Raw genomic sequence first — 13,299 nt, 5'->3', positions numbered from 1 at the left:
TCACAGTGTGTTCAGATGTACTCTAGTGAAAAGGGATAGGAGTACTTGAAGCTGAGTCAATAGTACTTCCTAGTTTAAGTCAGCCAGAGAAGGTCTGCTTTCCCGTTTTACTTATTGGATTTCTAGACAATACTTCAGATGAAGAAAAGCACTGCTCGTAAGAGAAGCTTGAAAATCATCTTTCCTGGGCTGAGGATGAGGGGTGGGTGGGAAAGGTTTCAAGCGAAAGCAGTCTGATTCACACTTCAGACACGCATAACTGCACTGGGAAAAGTATTAAATAATTACGAAAAAAGATTTAAAGAATAATCTAATAGCTATTTTTGGTTTGTTTTTAACTACTTTTACCAAGTATAACAGGTTTGGAAACAAAATTCTCTTTCGAACTGGAAATATGAGGGAAAAAAACATAAGTTTGTATCTTGTTCCAGTCTTCACAGTAAAGCAATGTCTATGTGTAAAGGGAAAACAAGACAAATGTTGAGCTAATATAACTATGGTAAAATGAACATAATAAATGGGTGTTATTCCTGAAGATCCACTATGGTTATACATCCTAATAGATCAGATCAAAAAGAAAGTAAGACTTACACAGTTACACACCCCTGTGGATACTTGAGGTAGCCTCTCCTAGCCACACAGTTACAGGTTTCTGAATAGTTAATACATAAGGCTATCTTTGAGTCAAGCACCACTTGTATTGACAACATGACAAACTTAACGAAGCTAAGAAGTCCTTCTTTGTAACTTTAAAATGATTTCCTTCAACTTACTTCTTTCTCTTGACATGTTTTTTAGGTACTTCTACATACAAGAAATCCTTTTGGTTTATGGCCCTATTCTTTTTGCCATGTTTTCAACTGAGTCTTGTGTCACGCTAGGCATACCAGTGAAAGACACTAGAATAAGCATCATTAAACAACTTAGAACTCTGACTCCTGATTGGATTTCTTGATGCAACATAGATTCAATAATGTTGTAATGAAACATGCTGTTTTAGTGCAAAAGACTTCCAACAAATTACTATGTGCAAAAATGGCTTCACAATTTAGACAGTAATAATTCACTTTAACAGTGATGAGTAAGAAGTCGATACTGTACTGGTCTTCTCTCACCAAACAACTTACAGACTCATCCTCTTCCTCCTCGTCTTCATCTGCATGGTGGAAGAAATGTCGATAATTTCCTGAATTTATTTCTGTATCTTCAGGCCCAACAAAGAACCTGGGGGCTTCACTCATTTTTATTTCATTTGATATAGATTATAAAGCACTATACTACAATTGCTTTTAAATAAACCATTCTCTCTCTACTATACAAGGTCTGTTGCAGCTTGTTTTTGCTTTTACAATCACTTGAAATTGTGATGACAGTTAGTTGGCAAATGTTCTTCTGTTCTCAGATATCATTGCTTCATTTGTTGATGAAGTTTAAAAGAGAGAGGCTTAGTGCTTCAGTGAGTCGATGCAACAATCTTTCTACCTAAAATACAATGAAAAAATTAATTTTGGAGACTGTACTTCAAAAACATTCATGTAAAAGTAAAATGATACTTGTAAAATCATTACCAGCAATTTGATGCATACCTTCAAATAAAAGACATTTTCTTCCATGATGTTAAAAAATTAGGCTTTGATATTCAATAATCTACATTTTAACAATTCAACAAACTGATTCAAAAATAACAAAAAGACAGTAACAATAAAAATACACAGTAAATTCTTTAAGTCCAAAAATATCTAATAAGTGAGAAAATTATTCAAATTATAACAAAATTCCATTAAAAGTTGAATTCCTTTGCAACACAGTTCAGTAATATCTGAATAGATCAGATCAATATCTGGGGGAAAAAAACCCCAGATAAAATGCAATGTAAATTTAAAACCCATTGACAACTATAAATCAATTTGAAAACTCATTAAATCATTTTTTAAAAAGCTTTAACTTGAAAGTTCAACTTGCAAACGAGGTTTTTTTTATTTTTATTTTTTTTAGGGAATAAAACCTTTCTGCATTCTAGTCTCAAAAAATATCAATAAAACAAGAATAAAGAAAATATTTCATTTTAACATCAGCTTTTGAAGTTTTAGAAGTCAAAAATTCTTTGGCTAAACTAATAAAAATCTATGGATTCTCTCCTCAAAAAAAAATGTACAAGTGTAACAAATTCTGCAAAAATTTTATGTGATTGACACCCAAGCTTTCCACATAAACAGATGTCTATCAACATCAGTTCAAGAAGTCTCATGTAACAGTGACATCTCAAAACATTCTTTACCAAAGTTGTTTACATGTACTTGTTCCTTGGTCACATAAAAACTAATTACTTACCAAGATGAAACTATATATCAAATAATTCATTGGATTACTGGTAATATAATAAATTATTTGATCAAATATTCTTAAGAGTTGGGAGTGTATGTTAGATAAAAAACTGTAAAGTGTAACTCCAAAACTCTTATTTCTAAAGATGTATGTAATTCTAGATTAATTGGTGGTTCCCTATTAAATACTGAAACCCTAGTGTACCTAGGCAGGCTTCACTGTATCCAATTTTCAAATTAAAATTGCACGGTGTTAGGAAATTTAAAACAGTTTGTGATTAAAAAAGGTAGAAATACTTGTTCAAAAGACAAATGCTACTCAACTCTGATTTATAAATTGTAAAGTACCATGCTACTAAAGTATCGACACTCAAGGAAGCGGTTCTCAAACTTCATCACACATCAGAATCACCAGGAAGGCTTGTTAAAATACTAAAGTCTCAAAGTGGGAGCCAATACTCTGCATTTTTAAAATTCTATGGTGATGCTGATGCTGCTGGCCTGGTAATAACACTTTGAGAACCACTGCTCTAAGAGCGCCTGGATGGCTTAGTCTAATAAGTGTCAGATTCTAGATTTCAGCTCAGCTCATGATCTCACGACCCCAAGGAGGGATTCTCTTTCTCCCTCTCTCTCTCTCTGCCCCCTCCCCTGCTCAGGTTCCCGCTTGCTCGTGCTCTCTCAAAAGAAATCAACTTTTTTAAAAAGGAGAGAGAACCATTGTTCTAGACTTTGACAAAAGTGGGTTAGAAAGCTTTTTCTAATAGTTGTTCAGATCCGTATCCTTAACTAAGCTACTGAAACTCTCTAGCCACCATCTGTAAACTGTGATAAATTTAATAAATTATTTTGAAAACTAAATGCCAAAGCAGCAATTTAGCACAGGGTAAACATTTAGTAAATGTGAGGTGTTTCTTTTATTGGCTTTTATAATTAAAAAAGAGATTCCTGATCTAACTTAACTGGCACAGAACAAAGACAAACAATTTAGTTTAGAATGTACCTATTTACTGCCCTTGCAATGAAGCCACAGAAACTCCTCTTTGCCACTGCTTCTGCTGGAGACCTCATTACATGTTTTCTAGTCTTACCACACTGCTTCAGACTGTCATGAACACTACTGCCTGGAATAAATACTCATCTTCTCCCCAAATTTAAGCTACTTAATCCTTAAAATGACAACTTGGATCATGCATCAGTCCTATGTAGTATACGGAAGTCCGTCTTTCTTGAGGACCCTCAGCTTTTATTGCTCAGTCTAAATAGACACATGACCAATTTTCCTGAAACCCCAAAAGCATTTTCCGGATGGAAACATTGCTGTGAACGGTGACAATGCTGCTGTCAACGCTAAGTGTAATATCCTCACAACTACCATGAAAGTCATAGGAGTTTAAAACCCAAAATGGCAAGATTTGACTGGACAACTCTGAACCTTCTGCACATCAGTTTAATCACTCGCTTTAAAAAAAACCCATGCTACAGTCAGTATTTTGGTTTCTAAACTATTTACTTCTGCATCAGAACAAGGAAGCTCCATGAGGACAGAGATCATTTCGTCAGACATAAATAGGCACATTGAGTTTGTTTTTAATGAATACTTTCAACCACTTAAAATGTTAGTGAAGTAACTGGAAGCAACGAAGCACAATGGTAAGACGATAGTAACAATCAATAATACAGATTTTGGAACCTGAAAAATGTGGTTTCTAACAGAGGTTCAAACGTTTACTAGTAGCAAAAGTTTATTAGGACGAGTTAAGTGACCTCTCCAAGCCTCAGTACCTACCTCTGGAAAATGAGACGAATAATCTAACATAAATCACGGAATTGTTGAGAGAAGTACAATGAGAACATATGTAAAGCACCTGGCACACATAAGAACTCAGTCAATGGCGGCTGTCTTTAATATTTAATCTGCCTGAAACAAGAACTGTATTTTTCATTGAAGAATTTTCAACAGCAAAACAATACCCTATCCCAGCGTCGGGCAAGGATGCTAGGTGCTAAAGCCAGCCATGCTTCCTACTTCCCCAGCTAAGCCTTCTAGCACACTAGATCAAGACAACTATCACCCATAGGAATTCAAAGGTCGCAAACTCCCAGAAGCCGTCCATAAACTAGTAAATGAGATACAATGGTCGCCACCCTCGTTCCTTCTCCCTCCAAGCGCGCGAGGTGCAACACACTCGAACTAATTTAGGTGAGGCAGAGACCTGCAGCCTCCGTTTTTATTCTGGAAAGCTGCAACGCAAGGGCCTTTTTGTTCTCTTGAAGTGGGGGTGCAGGCGGCGAGAAAAGGGGCAAAGACGGAGGAATGAAAACAAAAATAGCGATCTCGACCCATAGCAGTCCCCAAACTCGAGGCTGCCTACTTTGGTGGAGCGAGCCCACAGGCTAGAGTACCAGCATAGGCGCTCGGCAGTTCCCTTCTGGCTGGGCTGAAATCTCGTGTATCTCAAACCCAAGAAATAAAAAAGGGAGGCAATAGAAGAGAAGAAGAAATCCAGACGCGAAAAGCGCCTCAGGGCTGTAGTGTCACTCCTTCCTCGCCCACGCTGCCTTTCGCTCTGGCACACGCCCCTGGGAAGAGCGCGTGTCTGGGCTCCGCAAAGCGCAGAAGACAAAGCAACTGCCCGGCAGCGGCCTCGGTGACCGGGTTCGGCAACTCGGTTCTCCTCCGGTCCCGGAATCCTCACCTGCCACCGCTGCAGTAGCCACGCGAGCTGCAGGAGCTAGCCGAGCCCACTCGGGCTTCGGTTTCCCCTTTAATGCCGGAGACAGGAGTGAAGTGTTCGTCAAAAGACTACAGCTGTTAGGTAGGACGTCGGTCTCCTCTCTACAGTAGCAGATGAAGGGCCACGCAGAGGTTCTGCAAAGCACTACACCACCTCCCTTATCTCGGTCGCGCCTCACCCCGCCCGCATCGGGTCTCACCAAGAAATCTCACCGGGCGGAACGATTTCCGGCAATTGCCAAACGGTCCGCACGGCCCTCATAAGCACACACCTCTTAAAGACACCGGTAGTTCCGCTTCCGGCAGCACCAGATAAGTCGCGAGAGGAAGCTTAAATCCTGTCGTTTGCTTTTAGGACCACTTTCGGTGAGTGGTCGTCCCGGTATGCTTTGTTATGTCTGATGATTTTTAAAGTGAGGCATCACCTGACAGTAATTTCAAAACCATTTCTATCGACTAGTTTAAGAAAGGGTTTAATTGACTGTGGAGATTGCGCAGGCGCTCTTGGGGCGAGAGGGCCTTGCTTGGGCGTTACGGCGTCCCGCGCCCGCTGAGTGGAAAAGGGGCGAGTTTTGTTGTCAGGAGTGGGGAGGTGCCTAGTCTGTGTAACCGAGTTTTACTTGATGGTCTTCCTGCTTTTGTTAAATTTAGCTGGACCTTGCCCTGAAGAATTGATTAACGAGCCATTAAACCTCCCTGGAAATGCTCTCTAATAGTTAAAATAGCGTCCGAGAGTCGGAGCAGGTTCAAAAATTGACCGTGGCCGTTGGCTGACATGAACGAAGTCTCCCTACTTACTTTATCATAGTTGCCATTTAATCTGAAATATTCGCCTTTCGCCCCAAATTACAATCTCCTGTGGCGGGGAGAGACGCGAATTCAAGGGACAATCTTGTCCCGTAGTTCTAAAGGCAAAATACACACTTTATTTCTGTGGACTTTTCCTTTAAATGAGCTTTTCTGAACTAAAGTGGAGAAATAATTTTCAAAATGGAAATTCACTTATCACATGTGGCTTCATGTGTATGCATATAGGGATGAAGGCATTTTTTGTTAAAACCAATTTATAGGTTGAATCAGATTAGAAGTGCCTGATGTAATTAGATTTCCCAGTCTTTAACATTACATAAAATTATGCTTTTCTTTTTGTCAGAGATTAAAGTAGACTAACGCAGAAGTAAAAATAATGATCACAAGTTCACATGTTCATTGAAATGTTACAGATTTTAAGTTTTTAAGGTGGAACACATGCATTTAACAACTTTTTGGAGGCTTAAATTGGTAGCCTCGATGGGTTTTGTCCAATCCTAATTTTATTTAAAGTGATACTTAACCACTTCATTTTATTGCACACAAAATGATTAAAGGAATTAAGTAATAAGTATTTACACAGGTACTTACTGATTTTATTTGAAGTTGTATTAGGGACATAGTGTTAAAGTTCAACCAAATTTGATCCTGACAGTTCCTCTTGCAAAATTAGAAGTTGTAGTCAGCCACCTTCACCTCCTTTTCTCATTCCTACTTTTTTTAAATACACAAATTCTTAAAAATAAGAACATATTTAAAGAAGCCCTAAACTTCATTCTTATAACTTAAACCACTTAATTCTATCCTGTAAACGATACCTGCATTCAGTATTTGGGTATAGGAAGATATTTAGGTTTGTTCTAATATTACAGTTTAAAGCCATTTTCTTTATATTCACTACTCAATTGGATGGTTTTTAGGGATCACATGGTGAGTGTACTTTTACAAGAAAAAAACTACTGGTTCTTTGAGTTACTCTTGTGTATAAATGCCAATTTAAAAAAAAATTTTTTTTAATGTTTATTTTTGACAGAGAGAGAGAGACAGAGCCTGAGCATGGGAGGGGCAGAGTGAGAGAGGGACACAGAATCTGAAGCAGGCTCCAGGCTCTGAGCTGCCAGCACAGAGCCTGACGCGGGGCTGGAACCCACAGACCGCGAGATCATGACCTGAGCCGAAGTTGGCCGCTTAACCGACTGAGCCACCCAGGCGCCCCTATAAATGCCAAATATTAACAGCAAACTTTAACCTAACTTACACGATTTTCCTTTTTGTGAACTGATTTTTCTTAAGTATTTAAGCTTGTGAACCCCATTAGACTATAAACTCATTATAATGTATTAAATAACTCTTGAGTCTTCTGGGTTTTGATGTTATCATTACAACAAACAAACATTGCCATAAAACATTAATCACCGTAAGTGAAGAGACAAGAATTTCAATCTTTTTACTTGTAAGGAAAGCTTTTGAGAAAAGAAAGTGTTCTTTACTACTTTGAACAGCTTGATGTGGCTGATAATAGTGAAATGTTTTAACAATAATTGTGTATTGCTTGACTATTTGCAAAGGACCTTCCAAGTGTTTTCAATCTCATTGATCCTGATATTTATGAAGAAGGAGGGATAAGTATTATTTTCTTTTTTCATATGTGGATACTGAGACTTAGGTACTTAGGTAGCTCTTACACTAGAAATTCTGACCCCTAAAAGTCATGACTTATTAGACACACCCTTCTTGGAGTGCGATAGATATGCAAGTGAAGTATTGTTTTCCTAAGTGAAATAACAATTATCTTTGGAACATGTGTCCTTTTCTTTTTTTTTTTAATTCAGTGCTATCTTTCCTATGAGGAAGAGCAAATAATTCTTTATTCATTTACAAATAGTTGAATGTCCATTGTGTCCCAAACCATGTGAAATGATTAAAAATTAATATGGCTTACACATATATAACCTGAATTATTAATTAAAAAGTATTTTATAAGTTTTCTAGCAGAGGCATGAGCCAAGAATTATTAAATCTGAGGGCAATAATTCAGTTATTAGTGTAGCAGGGGAAAAAAAGCCAACGGGAAATTTGAAGCAACATAGAACAAGCTGCAAACGTCTAGTGCTTGCACTTACTATGTTGCTTTGTACAAATTGGATAATGTCTGTGAACCTCTATTTTCTTATCTATGAAGTAGATATACAACTAGTACCTACTTGACAGGATGTTGAGAGGATCATCACAGTAAAGCACTGTATAACTGTTTGCAATTTTTAAAAATTGCTTTTGCAGTTATTTAGAGAATTCTCCTTTAAAAAAAAAAATTGTTCCCTGTTCCTGTAGTTCCTATAGTTTTGGCTTTTCTGGATATTGTATAAACAGTAGCATATAGTGTGTAGCCTTTTGTGTCTCACTTTTTTTACTTAGCATAATGATTTTTGAGATTCATCCTTATTATTAAGTAGATTTTTAGTTTGTTCCTTATCAATTCCATCATATGGATCTACCATAATTTGTTTACCCATTCACCCACTGGTGAACATTTGGTTCATTTTCAGATTTTAGCTGTTAGGAATAAAGCTTCTGGAAACAGTCACATACACATTTTTGTATGAACATATAATTTCTCTTTAGTTAAAACTGTTTTCAAACATGTTTACACCATTTTTTATTCTCACCAGCAATGCTCTGTACCCTTTGTAGTGCTTAGTATTGTCAGGTTTTGTTTCTTTTTTGTTGTTTTTTGCCATTTTGATGGATGTGTAGTAGCATCTTAGTTTTTATTTGTATTTTTTTTAATTGTCTAATTGTGTTGAACATGTTTTCACCTGTTTATTTGCAAGTCATCTTTAATGAAATGTCTGTTCAATGTTTTGCCCATTTTTTAGTTGGATTGATCATTACCTTATTGAGATTTGAGAGTTCTTTTCAAATTCTGGACATAAGTTCTTTATTATATGTGTGTATATATAAATATACAAATATTTTCTCTCAGCTGAGATTGCTGTTTTCGTAAAATTTAAATTATTTCTTTTATGGATGGTTCTTTTTATTTGCTCTCTGGAAATCATTGCTAATGTAAGCTCACCAAGATTTTCTTTTTTGTTGACTTCTAGCAGTTCTGTAGTTTTAGGTTTTACATTTAGGTCTATGACCCATTGGGATTGCTTTTTACACATGGTGCAAGTTATGAATTGAGGTTCATCTTTTTTCATATGGGTGCTTAGTTGTTCTAGCATCATTTGTTGTAAATATTATCCTTTCTCTATTGAATTTCTTGGCATCTTTGTCAGAAATTAATTTACCATTTCTTTGTGGTTGTTTCTGGACACTATTCTGTTCCATAGATCTTTGGCTATCGTTTTCTGATACCACAGTCTTGATTACTATAGATTAAAGGAAGTCTTGAAACCAGGTAATGTGAAATTCTTCAACTATATCCTTGTTTTTTGAACTTGTTTTAACTATTCTAAGTCTTTTGGTTTTTGAACTTGTTTTAACTATTCTAAGTCTTTTTGGTTTTCTATTTAACTTTAGAATCAGCCTGTCAGTTTCTACAAAAGAGCTGGCTGGGTTTCTGATTGTGTTGCATTGATTTTGTAGATCACTTTGAGGAGAACTGACATCTTAGGAAGTTTACCCAGCTTTTTCTCATTATTAGGATGGGAAGGGCTCTTGTTCCAGCATTCTAGATTCTAAGACAGAAGCTTCTATGGGGATTTTTTAATGCTATTTCAGAAAGGAATAATGTATTTCCATTGTTGAATATTATAATTTACCAATTTCTATCTAAATTAGCCACCTGAAGTTATTTTCCTTATCTGGAAAGTGTGAGATTGAATCATAATCTCTGGCCTTCGTTTTAGTGGTAACCTACTGTGTTCTACAGTCAAAGATCTAATTTTTACATTTGTCATGTGGTATATTTAATTTTTCAAAAATTTATTCATATTTCCTTACTTCTTGAAAATTAAATATACTTTTAGTATCCTTTTCTATATTAGTGTGATACCAGAGAATAGAAATATGAAATATAGTAAGCCTTCTGTTAATAAAATTGGTCTTTCACATTAGAAAGCCTTATTTCAATGAACTTTTTTTTCTGGAAGCTAGAAACACGTATCAACAAGAAAGGTGTATGTTTTAGAAGTGTAAAAATTAACTTTGATAGAGAAAATGAAATAAGAAATCTTATTCTTCTATGAAATTAGCTCTTGCTTTTTTTTTTTTTCTTTATTTGGAAAGTGCTTAGAGAACAGAAATAAGAGATTGACCTAATAGGTGCTTTCTGTCATATACTTATAGAACTTAGTATTAACATTGATATCTGCCAGGTTTCTTTGGTTCCAGTTAAACATTTGACAAAAACTTTCAGTCTGTACCTCTGATGAACCTATAATTAAAAAAAAATTTTTTTAATGTCTATTTTTGAGAGAGACAGAGACAGAGACAGAATGCGAGTGGTTTAGGAGCAGAGAGAGGGGGAGACACAGAATCCAAAGCAGGCTCCAGGCTCTGAGCTGTCAGCACGGAGCCTGACTTGGGGCTCCAACTCACAAGCTGGGAGACCATGACCTGAGTCGAAGTTGGACACTCTACTGACTGAGCCACCCAGGTGCCCCATGAACCTATAATTAATAAATATCAGTGTTCTGGGGTACCTGGGTGACTCAGTCAGTTAAGCGTCTGACTTCAGCTCAGGTCATGATATTACGGTTTGTGAGTTCAAGCCCCGTGTCGGGCTCTGTGCTGACAGCTCAGAGCCTGGAGCCTGCTTTGGATTCTGTGCCTCCCACTCTCTCAGCGCCTCCCCTACTCATGCTCTCTCTCTCTCTCTCTCTCTCTCAAATAAGTAAACATTAAAAAAAGAAAAAAAAAGAACTCACACAACAACCGAAATAAATATATATATATAATCAGTGTTCTCAGTCTACAGCCTTTCCTTACTTAACATCTAGATATTTAACTCAATAAATCTAGTTTGTATTTACTTGTTAAATGCTTTAACTCGCGGTTCTCAAATTGTGTGCCAAAGCTTTCCTGGACATCATAGTTAATTGACAGGATGCCATGGAATATTTTAAGCTTTCCAAGAAGCACAGCTGTACTCAACATCTATCAGATCTCTTGTGGACTACTAGTCTGAGGTAGTTCACAGTTTCAACATATGGTCACACTCCGTTGCTTTCTTGATATCTTTGCACAACTGGTTTTTTAGATGGTTGCTGTGGTAATAAAGCAAATACTGCATGAAAATCAATGTGGAAGAGGAAATGAGGCCAGCAGTGCCTAATCTGATTGCAAGCTTTGAGAATTTGTACACTGACTAGCAGGTATATGCATGCCATTATAAGTAATTGTAATTATGTAAGAATAAAATAAAAAGATTATTTTATTCTGCTTATATGTATTTTTCAAGTGGTTTCTCAGTTTTTAGGGCTTAAAGTTCTTTATATATGCTGAGTATGAGTCCTTTGTTAGATATATATATTAAAAATATCTTCCCCCAGTCTGTGGATTAACTTTCCTTTCCTCTTGAACAGGCTTTGATTTTGATGAAGTGCAATTTGTTATAATTTTTTTCTTTTAAGAATAGTGATTTTTGTGTCCTGTTTAAGCAGTCTTTACATATCCCAAGGTTTTGAAGATCTTCCTATATTTTCTTCCAGAAACTTTATAACTTACCTTTCATATTTAGGATTGTGACTTATCTGGAATTAGGTTTGTGGAGGATGTAAGTAGTTAAGATTCATTCCCCCCCCTGTACATATAGCAGATATTTCCAGCATCATTTATTGAAAAGACTTTCTCTTCCCCGCTTTGTATTTATTTATGCCTTTGTTGTACATTGATTGTATACATGTGGATCTAATTCTGGACTCCTTGTTCTGTTGCAGTGACGTATTTGTCCATCCTTATGCCAATACTTCACTGTTGTATTAACTGTAGTTTCATAATAAGTCTTAAAACCTGATCCATTCATTTTTGATATTTTTTAGAAACTGTAATAAGTTACATTTGTTTGATTTTGGGATATAGCTATCTGTTATAAAATGAAAAATGCATATACTTAATATTTAGTTGAAAGTGAATAAACTTAGAACAAACTGTTTTATAATACATTACAGAGATAATTAACTTGTTTTTTAGGTTAGCTTTGCAGAATTAGCTTTGCAGAAACTTTGCCTTTAAAAATGGCTTATAGTTCATGCTAACCCAAGATTAAAAGATGTTATGAGTGTACTGATATTTTCACTGGAAGTTATGAAAAGATCAGAAACATAGTTATTGAATGTGGAAAGTGATATATCATAGGGGAAGACACTTAATAGGCTATTTAAGCCATGGGTTCCTAGGCACACTCTATTCTTTTTTGTTCTAACATTCTCTCTGCAGTAGCATTCTCTTGTATCCTCCTCCCTAGATCTTCTAGTGGTCAGTAAACATCCGTATTGTTTTTAGAAATAAAAACTTTATGTATTTGTATCAGAGCCCTGGTAGGAAATAGAAGATACATTTTGCTGGGAATTTGAAGAAAATTTAATGAAGCTCCTCTATAAAGACATAAGAACAGGGTGCGGGAAATCAACATGGAACCTGGAGATTAGTAACAGCAGGAAATAAGGATGGCATAGTACCCCTGAATTAGCAAGAAGAAATGATGTTATAGACTTCTAATGAGAACTAGAGACATGGAGGATGGGCTACTCAACAGAAGGTATAGTTATAGAAGGTTGCAGCCTAAACCAAGGAAGGACCTGTGAAACGAATATCCTGACTTCTTCTCCATTCTGATTTGCCTGCTGGTACCTCCCATTGGACAAGTCTAATCAGAAAACTATAAATGTAGTCTGTAAGGGTCAGTCTCTTAGGGCACAGTAGCAGGGAAAGAAAGGCCAAAAATTGATCTGGATTGATGAGAGTGGTGGCACACCCAATACTCTGCACAGAATAATTCCTTTTAGCTGAAAATATGAAAGACAAGGTCTTTTTTTTCTTTTCAATTTAGTGATTTCCCATATAATTTATGATCTAAAATAGACACATTTTATTTTGTTTTAATTTTGCCAGTGCACCCAGAGTTTTCTTTATAACATGAAGTATGTACAGGACCAAAAATCATTTCTCTTCAAGAAAAAGCAGCTTAGATGCAGTTCAGAAGAGCATATGAGATGTAGCATAGCTAAATATCTTCTTTTTCATTTATCATTTGAACATTTCCAAAATCTCATAAATTATTTGGATAGGCTTTGTTTTTGCATTTCCCAATGACCATAAATATATTTAGGAGTAATATAAAACTATTTCTGCCTTTTATAACCTATCATGTATTTAAATGTCACATAACAACCATCTTAAATAAGTAACATTTCAATTGATGGTAGTGAGAGACTTGAAGCAAAACTTTTAGAAGTGTACTTGTTTATTTTCTTTTTTCCC

General features: G+C 36.1%; 2 protein-coding genes across 41 annotated transcripts in view; one reads left to right on the top strand and one right to left on the bottom strand.

Annotated features, from left to right (window-relative positions):
- PPIP5K2 (diphosphoinositol pentakisphosphate kinase 2) overlaps positions 1 to 5,276 on the bottom strand; it is a 72,041-nt gene extending 66,765 nt beyond the window's left edge. For 17 of the 33 annotated variants that reach the window (XM_045499488.1, XM_045499529.1, XM_045499566.1 and 14 more), the window contains exons 1-2: positions 5,024 to 5,274; positions 1,116 to 1,482 (exon numbers count right to left, since the gene is read on the bottom strand). In XM_045499488.1, the coding sequence (XP_045355444.1) occupies positions 1,116 to 1,241 (126 nt within the window). In that variant the 5' untranslated portion in view covers positions 1,242 to 1,482; positions 5,024 to 5,274. Of the gene's footprint in view, positions 1 to 1,115; positions 1,483 to 4,113; positions 4,193 to 5,023 lie in introns of all 33 variants that reach the window. The other 16 variants (XM_045499510.1, XM_045499539.1, XM_045499577.1 and 13 more) reach the window with 2 other exon arrangements.
- Positions 5,277 to 5,341: 65 nt separating this feature from the next.
- Positions 5,342 to 13,299, top strand: part of GIN1 (gypsy retrotransposon integrase 1) — an 84,449-nt gene continuing 76,491 nt past the window's right edge. For 5 of the 8 annotated variants that reach the window (XM_045500190.1, XM_045500212.1, XM_045500187.1 and 2 more), the window contains exon 1: positions 5,342 to 5,427. The gene's annotated coding sequence lies outside the window, so the exon portion shown is untranslated. Of the gene's footprint in view, positions 5,444 to 13,299 lie in introns of all 8 variants that reach the window. The other 3 variants (XM_045500231.1, XM_045500234.1, XM_045500205.1) reach the window with 3 other exon arrangements.

Source organism: Leopardus geoffroyi, chromosome A1 (genome assembly GCF_018350155.1).
Source record: "Leopardus geoffroyi isolate Oge1 chromosome A1, O.geoffroyi_Oge1_pat1.0, whole genome shotgun sequence".
Taxonomy (NCBI): Eukaryota; Metazoa; Chordata; class Mammalia; order Carnivora; family Felidae; genus Leopardus; species Leopardus geoffroyi.
Note: the sequence above shows the minus strand (reverse complement) of the source record. Positions and strands in the feature narration are given on the sequence as shown.